General features: G+C 40.4%; 1 protein-coding gene across 1 annotated transcript; it reads right to left on the minus strand.

Annotated features, from left to right (window-relative positions):
• Positions 1-1,470: 1,470 nt before the first annotated feature.
• Positions 1,471-11,287, minus strand: LOC138742520 (mucin-2-like). The gene is made up of 3 exons (XM_069897026.1): positions 11,199-11,287; positions 10,318-10,431; positions 1,471-6,714 (listed from the first exon to the last, which is right to left on the minus strand). Exons 2-3 carry the CDS (start codon positions 10,377-10,379, stop codon positions 1,794-1,796), a joined length of 4,983 nt encoding a protein of 1,660 aa, XP_069753127.1. The 5' UTR covers positions 10,380-10,431; positions 11,199-11,287; the 3' UTR covers positions 1,471-1,793.
• Positions 11,288-11,769: the final 482 nt, after the last annotated feature.

The following is an 11,769-nucleotide window of genomic DNA, read 5'->3' on the forward strand; positions in this document are numbered from 1 at the left end:
TATCTTAGGAATTTTACTAGAATAGATCTTGTTTTTTTGTTGTGGCTGTGGTTTAGGGGCTAATGTTCTGTGTTCCCTTTCTACTTCCATTCCTTCCTGTAATTCTGGCACTCCTAGGACCCTGGGGATCCATTCTTTTATAAATTCTTTCATATTTTTGCCTTCTTCATCTTCCTTAAGGCTCACTATCTTTATATTGTTTCTCCTATTATAGTTTTGCATTATATCTATCTTCTGAGCTAACAGCTCCTGTGTTTCTTTAACTTTTTTATCAGATTCTTCCAATTTTTTTTTAAAGTCATCTACCTCCATTTCTATGGATGTTTCTCATTCTTCCACCTTGTCTACTCTTTTCCCTATTTCTGTCATAACCATCTCTAATCTATTCACTTTTTCTTCTGTACCGTTTTATTTCACTGAATTCTTGTGTCAGCCATTCTTTTAATGCTTCCATATTTTCTTGAAAATTTTTTTAATCCATGTACTGTCCCTTCCCTTCATCTTCCATTTCTCTGTGTAGAGTTTGATGTTCTCCCTCTTCTTCTGAGTCCACTCCAGGATCTGTGTCCTTTACCTCTGTCTCTTCTGGTTTTCTTGTTGGGTTGTTTATTTTGTTGGGTATTTTTGTTCTTCTTATTTTTATTAAAAGTGTCTTGGTGTTGGTCTTCTTCCTCTGGGTTGGTCATCTGTTGTTTCTCTGATTTCCTTTTTTTACTCTCTTCCTTCTTGTTCCCGTTATTTTCTATGTTTTCCTGTTGGGATCCTTACTGTCGTGTTATTCTTGTCTGTTTAAACTGTGGAGATTTACTCCTCAGCTGGTCCCCCCTCCCGTCGGTGTTGTTTTTGTCTTGTGCATCGCGCATGCGCGGTTGCGCACTTTTGTTTGGCTCCGTGAGCCATCTTTGTAGTCCTGCGCTCGGGGTTTCCACTGACCTCAGGGAGTGGGCTTCTCTCTCCACGGCGGGCCTCCTCGTACAGGTAAGGCCTTCATATTTCTCTTCCGACGTCTTTCCTCCTTCTTCCCGTTGTTTTTGGTTTTTATTTCTTTGCTGCCATTTTCTCCACACCTTTTTTTAATTTGTTATGGTTTCTGTGTTTGTGGCTTTGCTTTTTCTTTACTTTTCTGGAGATGGCTGGTATTTTCTTACTGGTCACTACTCCATCACGTGACTTCCCCTTCCAAAAGTAATGTTAAGGGATTGAAAAGCTAACCAATAAAAACATCAGCATAGAAGGATGACCCTTCACTCTCTTCACAACCAATGGATCTGATCAATTTAAAGTCACACTTCCTCATACACACCATTTCTTGCATTGTCCTCTTCCTTTCATTTGCCTAACATACTTGCCTTGCCAAAATAAAACTCATCTGAATTTCATCAGTTTTTACTCCACTGGCCTATCATTGGGATATTCACGGGTAATTGAGTGAGTGACATGCTCGTAACCATCAAGACCATCAGACAGCAATGGCATGAATTAACAATTGTTTATTAATTTGAGAATCACAATTAGTAAAACAGAAATATGGAATTTAAGTAATTAGAAGCACTGGTGAATTATTGAAAAGATCAAATTTCAAACAGCATGGTAATTCATCAATAAATATTTGTTGTTTATATATTTACACTAGAAAGTGAGAAAGGTTCATGAAGGTTGGTAGGTTTAATTGGGATCAGATTCATTAGTCAAATTACAATTGAAAATTTTTGATTAGTGAGTATACTGAGCTATTGGAATTGATAAGTAGGCATGTTTCCAGGATTTAGATGGTATAGGACCTTCCTCTGAGATTATCTTCTTGAAAATCTAATTAGTTTAACTGAAATTTGCTTTTTATTTCCATTAAAAAGTATTTTGTAAAGGCAATGTACATACCACAGCAGAGTGATTGAAAGAATTATTTGCAAGAGTAGAAACACTAGAGATAATATTGCAAATAACAGACAGTGTTTTCTGTCAGGGGAAGCCATTATTCCTTTCTGAGGAAGTGGTGGGATTGAATTCTTTGAAGTTGTGGAAATGAATTCTGGACTGAGGATCATTTCCCTTGGTTGATTTGGAGTCGTAGTTTCTGGTGTAGGACTGGGAGTAGATAAGGTGGTTGTCATTAGAGAAGTCGTAGTTTCTGGTGTAGGACTGGGACTAGATAAGGTGGTTGTCGCCAGAGGAGTTGTAATTTCTTGTGTCAGATTGGGAGTAGGTGAGGTGGTTGTTGTTAGAGGAGTCGTCGTTTCTGGTGTAGGACTGGGAGTAGATAAGGTGGTTGTCGCCATAGGAGTTGTAGTTTCTGGTGTAGGACTGGGAGTAGATAAGGTGGTTGTCGTTAGAGGAGTTGTAGTTTGTGGTGTAGGACTGGGAGTAGGTAAGGTGGTTGTCGTTAGAGGAGTCGTAGTTTCTGGTGTAGGACTTGGAGTAGGTAAGGTGGTTGTCGTTAGAGGTGTCGTAGTTTCTGGTGTAGGACTGGGCGTAGGTAAGGTGGTTGTCGCCATAGGAGTTGTAGTTTCTGGTGTAGGACTGGGAGTAGATAAGGTGGTTGTCGTTAGAGGAGTCGTAGTTTCTGGTGTAGGACTGGAAGTAGGTAAGGTGGTTGTTGCCAGATGAGTTGTAGTTTCTGGTGTAGGACTGGGAGTAGGTAAGGTGGTTGTCGCCATAGGAGTTGTAGTTTCTGGTGTAGGATTGGGAGTAGATAAGGTGGTTGTCGTTACAGGAGTCGTAGTTTCTGGTGTAGGACTGGAAGTAGGTAAGGTGGTTGTTGCCAGATGAGTTGTAGTTTCTGGTGTAGGACTGGGAGTAGATAAGGTGGTTGTCGTTAGAGGAGTCATCGTTTCTGGTGTAGGACTGGGAGTAGGTAAGGTGGTTGTCGCCATAGGAGTTGTAGTTTCTGGTGTAGGACTGGGAGAGGATAAGGTGGTTGTTGCAACAGGAGTCGTAGTTTCTGGTGTAGGACTGGAAGTAGATAAGGTGGTTTTCGTCATAGGAGTTGTAGTTTCTGGTGTAAGACTGCGAGTAGGTAAGGTGGTTGTCGTTAGAGGAATCGTCATTTCTGATGTAGGACTGGGAGTAGATAAGGTGGTTGTCGTTACAGGAGTCGTAGTTTCTGGTGTAGGACTGGGAATAGGGAAGGCAGTTGTCGTTAGAGGTGTCGTCGTTTCTGGTGTAGGACTGGGAGTAGATAAGGTGGTTGTCGCCATAGGAGTTGTAGTTTCTGGTGTAGGACTGGGAGTAGATAAGGTGGTTGTCGTTAGAGGAGTTGTAGTTTGTGGTGTAGGACTGGGAGTAGGTAAGGTGGTTGTCGTTAGAGGAGTCGTAGTTTCTGGTGTAGGACTTGGAGTAGGTAAGGTGGTTGTCGTTAGAGGTGTCGTAGTTTCTGGTGTAGGACTGGGCGTAGGTAAGGTGGTTGTCGCCGTAGGAGTTGTAGTTTCTGGTGTAGGACTGGGAGTAGATAAGGTGGTTGTCGTTAGAGGAGTCGTAGTTTCTGGTGTAGGACTGGAAGTAGGTAAGGTGGTTGTTGCCAGATGAGTTGTAGTTTCTGGTGTAGGACTGGGAGTAGGTAAGGTGGTTGTCGCCATAGGAGTTGTAGTTTCTGGTGTAGGATTGGGAGTAGATAAGGTGGTTGTCGTTACAGGAGTCGTAGTTTCTGGTGTAGGACTGGAAGTAGGTAAGGTGGTTGTTGCCAGATGAGTTGTAGTTTCTGGTGTAGGACTGGGAGTAGATAAGGTGGTTGTCGTTAGAGGAGTCATCGTTTCTGGTGTAGGACTGGGAGTAGGTAAGGTGGTTGTCGCCATAGGAGTTGTAGTTTCTGGTGTAGGACTGGGAGAGGATAAGGTGGTTGTTGCAACAGGAGTCGTAGTTTCTGGTGTAGGACTGGAAGTAGATAAGGTGGTTTTCGTCATAGGAGTTGTAGTTTCTGGTGTAAGACTGCGAGTAGGTAAGGTGGTTGTCGTTAGAGGAATCGTCATTTCTGATGTAGGACTGGGAGTAGATAAGGTGGTTGTCGTTACAGGAGTCGTAGTTTCTGGTGTAGGACTGGGAATAGGGAAGGCAGTTGTCGTTAGAGGTGTCGTCGTTTCTGGTGTAGGACTGGGAGTAGATAAGGTGGTTGTCGCCATAGGAGTTGTAGTTTCTGGTGTAGGACTGGGAGTAGATAAGGTGGTTGTCGTTAGAGGAGTTGTAGTTTGTGGTGTAGGACTGGGAGTAGGTAAGGTGGTTGTCGTTAGAGGAGTCGTAGTTTCTGGTGTAGGACTTGGAGTAGGTAAGGTGGTTGTCGTTAGAGGTGTCGTAGTTTCTGGTGTAGGACTGGGCGTAGGTAAGGTGGTTGTCGCCATAGGAGTTGTAGTTTCTGGTGTAGGACTGGGAGTAGATAAGGTGGTTGTCGTTAGAGGAGTCGTAGTTTCTGGTGTAGGACTGGAAGTAGGTAAGGTGGTTGTTGCCAGATGAGTTGTAGTTTCTGGTGTAGGACTGGGAGTAGGTAAGGTGGTTGTCGCCATAGGAGTTGTAGTTTCTGGTGTAGGATTGGGAGTAGATAAGGTGGTTGTCGTTACAGGAGTCGTAGTTTCTGGTGTAGGACTGGAAGTAGGTAAGGTGGTTGTTGCCAGATGAGTTGTAGTTTCTGGTGTAGGACTGGGAGTAGATAAGGTGGTTGTCGTTAGAGGAGTCATCGTTTCTGGTGTAGGACTGGGAGTAGGTAAGGTGGTTGTCGCCATAGGAGTTGTAGTTTCTGGTGTAGGACTGGGAGAGGATAAGGTGGTTGTTGCAACAGGAGTCGTAGTTTCTGGTGTAGGACTGGAAGTAGATAAGGTGGTTTTCGTCATAGGAGTTGTAGTTTCTGGTGTAAGACTGCGAGTAGGTAAGGTGGTTGTCGTTAGAGGAATCGTCATTTCTGATGTAGGACTGGGAGTAGATAAGGTGGTTGTCGTTACAGGAGTCGTAGTTTCTGGTGTAGGACTGGGAATAGGGAAGGCAGTTGTCGTTAGAGGTGTCGTAGTTTCTGGTGTAGGACTGGGAGTAGGTAAGGTGGTTGTCACCATAGGAGTTGTAGTTTCTGGTGTAGGACTGGGAGAGGATAAGGTGGTTGTTGCAACAGGAGTCATAGTTTCTGGTGTAGGACTGGGTAAGGCGGTTGTCGTTAGAGGTGTCGTAGTTTCTGGTGTTGGACTGGGAGTAGGTAAGGTGGTTGTCGCCATAGGAGTTGTAGTTTCTGGTGTAGGACTGGGAGTAGATAAGGTGGTTGTTGCAACAGGAGTTGAAGTTTCTAATGTGGTGGCCTGTTCTGTTAATTCTGAGGTAAATATGTTAACAGCAGTTGATATTTTAGTTAATAAAGTTGAAACTTGTGATATGGTACTTGGTACTCTTGTGGTTACACAGATAAGTTCTTCATCTTTTAATAATTTTATTGCCACCTCATTTAGATTACTAGGATTGGAACATAACATTGTATTCAATGATTTTACTTTCTCTGAATTTGCTTTTATCCAATTTTTGAGGTATATTAATTGACAGTCACAAACAAAAGGATTATTAAGAAGAGTTAATCCACCTTTTTTCAGAGATGACAAATTATTAAAGGTTCCTTGAGGTATATTAGACAACTGATTATTGCCAAGATTGAGAATTTTCAATTTGGTTAAATCTTGAAACATTTTGCTGTCTAAAACAGAAATATTGTTTCCTTGGAGGTTAAGGTCTGTCAATTGTACAAGACCACTGAAAGTTTTTTTTCCAATGACAGTAATCTGGTTCTTGTTCAGTCGCAACCTAGCCAGATGAGCAACTTTACTGAATACGTCATCAGGAAGAGCAAAGAGTTTGTTTTGAGACAAAGAAAGTTCTTTGAGCTTTGGTGTTGATTCAAATAAATTACCAGGAATATGTGAGAGCATGTTTGAGTCCAGTTTCAAGTAAGTTAATTTTGTCAAATTGTTCAATAGCCCATCAGGAAGTTCTGTGATGTAGTTTTTTTCCAAATATAACTTCACCAACTTACTAAGTTTGGAAAAAATCCCAGGTTGGAGATGTGAAATGTTATTCTTCCCCAAAGAAAGCTCAGTTAATTCTGGGTGATTATCAAAAATTCCTGCTGGAAGATCAGAAATCAAATTTTCATGAAGTTTGAGGATTTTGAGTTTGGTGAGTTTTTCGAATATTCGTGGAGAAAGATGTTTTATCTGATTTTTACCGAGGTGCAGTTTGCTAAGTTTTGTAAGTTTGTCAAATATTTCATCAGGAATCTCGCTTATCTTGTTCTCAAGCAAACGGAGTTCTTCTAAATTGAAAAGTTTATCAAATAATCCCTTTTCAATCTTCTTGATTTGATTTGTTGTCAATAGAAGAGTTATCAGTTTTGAAAGTTTGTCAAAAGTCCCAACATCCAATATTTCCAAAGGGCTATGCGCTATCTCAAGATATGTGAGATTGGTGAGAGCATCTAGGGCTCCAGGTTCTATCATTCTTAATAAATTATTCATAAAATCAATTCTAGTCAATGATTTTGGATAATTTTTCATGGCTCCAGATCTGATTATGGAAATATTAGTTTTTATAATGTGCATTTCAGTTACATTAGATGGTATATTCACTGGCATTTCTGTCATGGATTCTTTGTTACAGACCAGAGATTTTGAAATGAACTCGCATTCAGCAGAGGGAGCTGCAAAGCCCCACAACTGAGTAAAAATGAACAAGCCCAAGAAACATTTGGAAATCCTTTTCCTGTAAAATAAAAAGATAAGAACATTTAGAAAACAAATGCTTCGCATTTAGAGTGGACAGATGATGTATTAACATGGTGTAATTTAATGCTAAAATATTTTATAAGATAATGATTAAAAAACAAATATAACTCCTCATCAAAAATAGGTCAGGCGAGAGTATTTAAATAAAGAAGAAAAATGGGCATATGTCCAAGCCTAAAGGACTGGAGTAAATCAGTTAAATTTAAAGGAAAAGCAATGTCATAATTTACTAATTTTTTTTTAGATTTCAGATCTTAAATATCTGAATTCCAATTCTCTGGCACAATAAGATTTGAACTTGTGCTTCCTTGGATTTATGGTCTAGACCAGGGATGTCAAACTCAAATTCACGGAGAGCCAAAATTAAAAACTTGGACTAAGTCGAGGACCGAACTAAATATTTATTGAAAATTTTCAACCACATCTGCATGTTTTCTCTGCTTTCAACATATGTAATGTTAAACTTTTTCTTATTAAAATAAATGTTTAATAATAGTTTTGGATAAACTCTTTCATTGTCATTGTCATTGGCCCATTTCCTTTAGCGTTCTGAAACCGTGCACATGACGAGTCAATGAGGGATGATTAAAGCAGTGGTCTTCACACTTTTTCCTTCCACCCACAGACCATCTTAAGCAATCCCTTACTAATCACAGAGCACCAATGGCACAGGGACGCGAGTGGAAAGAAAAAGGTTGAGAACTGTTGTATTGGTAACTCCACATCTGATTAGGTTAATTGTTAGGCAATTGTTAGGTCAGAGAAGGACCCCCCCCCCACCCCAAGAAAGGCTTAAATCACAGGAACAAAATAAGCTTCCGTCTCACTGCTCCCAATCTTACACACAGTCCTGATGTGGAATGTGGGGTCGCAGCTCCACGTTCACCCGAGTTCAGGTGCTGTCTGTGTGGAGTTTGTACGCTCTCCCCTTGTCTTGGACCAACAGGTCGGTCGCCTGACGAAGGCACCTGAACCCCCCCGTTAAAACGCCGGCGTCCGGGGTGGTGGAGGAATTGGCTGAGAAGAGCGCGTTGCTCCCACCCCCCTCCCATGGTTGGAGAGGGATTAAACTGCGATCTCACGGCGCCAGGCTCGTCTCCAACAAAAGGAGTGGGAGGCAGGGTCCGCCACGCACGGAGCGAGGGGGAAGGCATCGCCAATGAGACGTTCGGTCCGGCGTCACCGCTGAAGCGCAGACCCAGCGAGGATGGTCCCCAACACCAGCCGCGTCTGTGTGTCCGGGAGCCAGGCAGGCTGAGTGTGGCGCTCCGATCCCCGGGATTCGGGACTCTGAGATCCCTCCACACCTCCGGCGTCTTCATTTTCACCTTCAGTGTGCATGCGATATACTGGCGCGGCGGCCAGAGGGCCAACTCTAATATATATTTAATATGATCTTGCGGGCCAAATATAATTATATCGCGGGCCAAATTTGGCCCGTGGGCCAGAGTTTGACATGTGTGGTCTAGACCTCTGCAGACAGGTAACAGAGTCAGTGTACTCTCAGTTCCCCACATTCATCACATTAATCTAAATGAAAAACTGTCATACTTTAATCACATGAAATTTTTCTTTTTTCATTTAAACTGTTACTGTCCAAATTTATTCCATTGCTTCCAATCCTGACAATAAGCTTTTTTATGCAGTCCTTTATTTAAACACATCAACTGTATTTCGCTCATTTATCCTGTTACTTTGACGAAAAATTTTGTTTAACAAAACCATACTATCAATCATGTCTCCTGATTGTTTCCGAAAATTCCCTGCAAATGGAAATCCAACAACATCCTTCATTTCTGCTAAAACCTGATGTAAAGCCCTCGTTTGTTTGTTAGCTTAACTATTCTTTCTGCCTCTTTGAGTATTTTTTTAGTTTGGTCGGATCAGTCCCACATTTCCTTTTGTATCCATTTTCAGTTTACATGCTCATAGAAGATTTTGGATTCCCCTTTTGTGTTTGCCAACAGCCTTTTTCTACACTCTCTCTTTGCTGCTTCCCCTCCTTTATTTCCATTTTCACCTTTCCTCTGAACTTTCTGTATAATTATTCTGGTTCTCACGCACTTGATATGTCACTTCTCATGGAAGCCACTTTAACTTCACTTCCCATTCCCATATGCCTCTTGTGCTGCCAGGTTGAGGCCACGTGCAAATGGGAGAAATGGCACCTTGTACTCTGCCTTGGACAGCATCAGCATTGTTTTCTCAAATTTCTGGTTAACTCTCCACCCATGGTTTTTCAACTAGCATCCCTTCTTGTTTCTCCCTATCTCTGTCCCCATTCCTCCTTCTCTTTCCCCTCCTTGACCCTCTCCACCTGCTCATTGCCCATACCTTCCCCCATCCTTTCCCTTCTTTCTTCCTATCAGATTGCATCTTCTTCATCCTCAGTCTCTTCATCCTATTACCTACCTTTTTTTTCCATTTATTCCCCCTCCCACATATTCACCTATCACCCGCCAATCAATGCTCCTTGCATTCGACCTCCCATCTGCTTTTTATTTGGTTGTTTGCCCATCTCTTGGTAGTCCTGATGAAGTGATGCAGCCTAAAACTTTGTCTATTGCTTTTCAATGATACTGCCTGACCCGCAGAATTCCTCCAGCAATTTTTGTTTTCTTTTTATCTGAAATTTCTCATGCCCTGTTTACACTGATTTGGCTGTTCTTAACCTTGTGAAGCTATGATTGTTGATCCTTAACTTCCCACACTGATGTTTACTCCGCTGGCCCACTTAATGTTCCAGAACCCAATACCTGTTCAGTTTGGAAATACATCAACAAAAATTTGAAAATCCCTCGCACACCTTTCCTCATAATGTTATTAGCACAGTTGAAGTTCTGCATTGTTACCGTTCTTACTTTTATGCATTGTAAATTTCTTTGAAAATTTGGTCCTCTGTATTCCTTGAACTAGTTGGGAGCATTAGAATACTTTTTATGATATGGCTTCTGTATTGTCATTTAATTTTAACCAAAAAAAATCTTACCCTAATATCCTCCTTAATACTGGTATCCCTTCATTCCTGTAAAACCAATGCACCCATTTTCTTCTCTGTTTTTTTTAGATTAACATGTATTTAGGAATAAAACCTAAATGTCAGATCTTTAACCAGATGTCACATCCTCATAATCCTATTTATCTTGTTTCACCTTCAGCTCTCCAACCTTGCATTTGTACATATGCACTTTTCACACACCTTAGACATTAATACTCGTATTTATCTTTATCAAAACCATAATGGTAGGCATCTCTGCCAATTCTGTCCATGATCTTTAACTTTTACACTGAGCTCATTCATGGCCAAATTTATTTAAACCTATCTTCTAGAAATTCATCTATTTTGTCTTCTTTCCCTTCGTTCTCAGTTCGATATAGTTGCTCGTAGAATTCCTATCTTCTAAAAGCAATAGTGAACCTCACTTTTGGAATATTTCCCTTTTTAAAGCAATCTCCCTCTTTGTCTCACATGGTAATGAAAGATTATTTGCTTTTTTCATAACCATTTACTAAATGAAGAGATGCTCGCCAGCATTTAGAGGAGTTGGGTGTGGAAAACGAGCCCTTCATCTCAACTTACCCATGCCGACCATAAAGCCCATTCATACTCATCCCATCAGTCTGCATTTGGCCCAATTCCATCAAAACCTTTTTCTAAACGATGCAGCAATACCTGTCCCAGCCATGACACCCTCTGTCGGGGAAAAAAAAATAATTTTTAAACTGATTCATTAATGGAGATTGGCACTAAATTAATAGGATTTCTTGCCTATATTCAACTTCTAAGTGTCCAAAAACCTACCTTAAAGGATGTTTTCTGTGGACATCAAATACTGAGGGCTAAACCAGTTTTACTTTATTTTCCTCAACTAAAAACTTTTTTTTAAAGTGAATTTTTCCCTTTATCCTTGAGTTTTATTGGAAGAAAAGTAAAACAAAGAGATCTATTAAAATAATTAATGGGAAACAACATCTATGAATATCCATTGGCATCTTCCATATTGTTGCTTCTAAGACTTCCAATTGATCATTTTGTAGATTTGTATTAAAATCTGTAAATTTAAGCACGTATCGGGTTGAATTTTAAAGTTTGAGGAACTGCAGCAATTTGCCATCTCCAAAACTTGGTCTATATTCTTCAACATAGATCAAGTCTGATATTTTCCGTGTTCATAAAATCTAAAACTGTGCATTTCTTGGTGGAGCTAATTGTGCTTAAGATCAATAAGTCACTTAAGTGACATATCATCGAAAGCTATACTCAATATCAGCTACATTTAAAAAGTATAAATATGCATGTACAAGATTTAAAGTTAACAATTTAAATTATTTTCAATTAAAAAGTCACATTTATCTTTCAAGCTAAAACTTTAAAATTATTCCATTTATAATTGTCTTTGATTAACCCATGACTTGCCCAGGATGAATCATTAAACAACTTAAATTGATTAATGTACTTGCCTTATTTGTGAGCAATTGCCTGAAGAAAGGGATTGAAACAACCATGTTGTTCTTCGAAACAACTGTGAAGGGAAGGGCACGATACCGCTGTCTCTGAAAACTCTTGATAAAGTTGCTTACATCATTACAGTGTGTGTTACCATACTTGATTTGATAAGCACGAATGGCAACTAAAGATCTTGTCTAAACATGTTAATCAAAGGATTGGCCAGAATATGGGCCTCCTGAGACGTTGACTCTTTCTGCTGCTGCACAGGCCATATATTTTGACATTCTTTACCAGGAAATCTTTTCAGGTGGAGTAAATGCAATTTCTCCAGGATGACTGGATCCTCTGCCACATGTTAAGATCAGACGAGTCAACCCTGAAATGTCCATATACTTGATGCTTTCTGTGAGCAACACAATCCTATGTGTTTGGATTAAGTTCCTTACTTGATTGTGCTTCTTTCCATTTAATCCTTAAACACCACTTTTATTATAATACTTTGTTACTGTTCAAAGTTCAGGTTTATTGTCAGAGTACATACATGACATCATAGAAAACCCAGAGATTCTTTTACCTGTGGAC

Source organism: Narcine bancroftii, chromosome 9 (genome assembly GCF_036971445.1).
Source record: "Narcine bancroftii isolate sNarBan1 chromosome 9, sNarBan1.hap1, whole genome shotgun sequence".
Classification (NCBI taxonomy): domain Eukaryota; kingdom Metazoa; phylum Chordata; class Chondrichthyes; order Torpediniformes; family Narcinidae; genus Narcine; species Narcine bancroftii.

Excerpts from the sequence above, each read along its gene's own strand:
- LOC138742520 (XM_069897026.1), bottom strand. The coding sequence starts at position 10,379 with ATGGAATTGGGCCAAATGCAGACTGATGGGATGAGTATGAATGGGCTT. Across the intron at positions 6,715-10,317 it reads GGGCTTTATGGTCGGCATGG|GAAAAGGATTTCCAAATGTT; the intron begins GTAAGTTGAGAT and ends TTTATTTTACAG.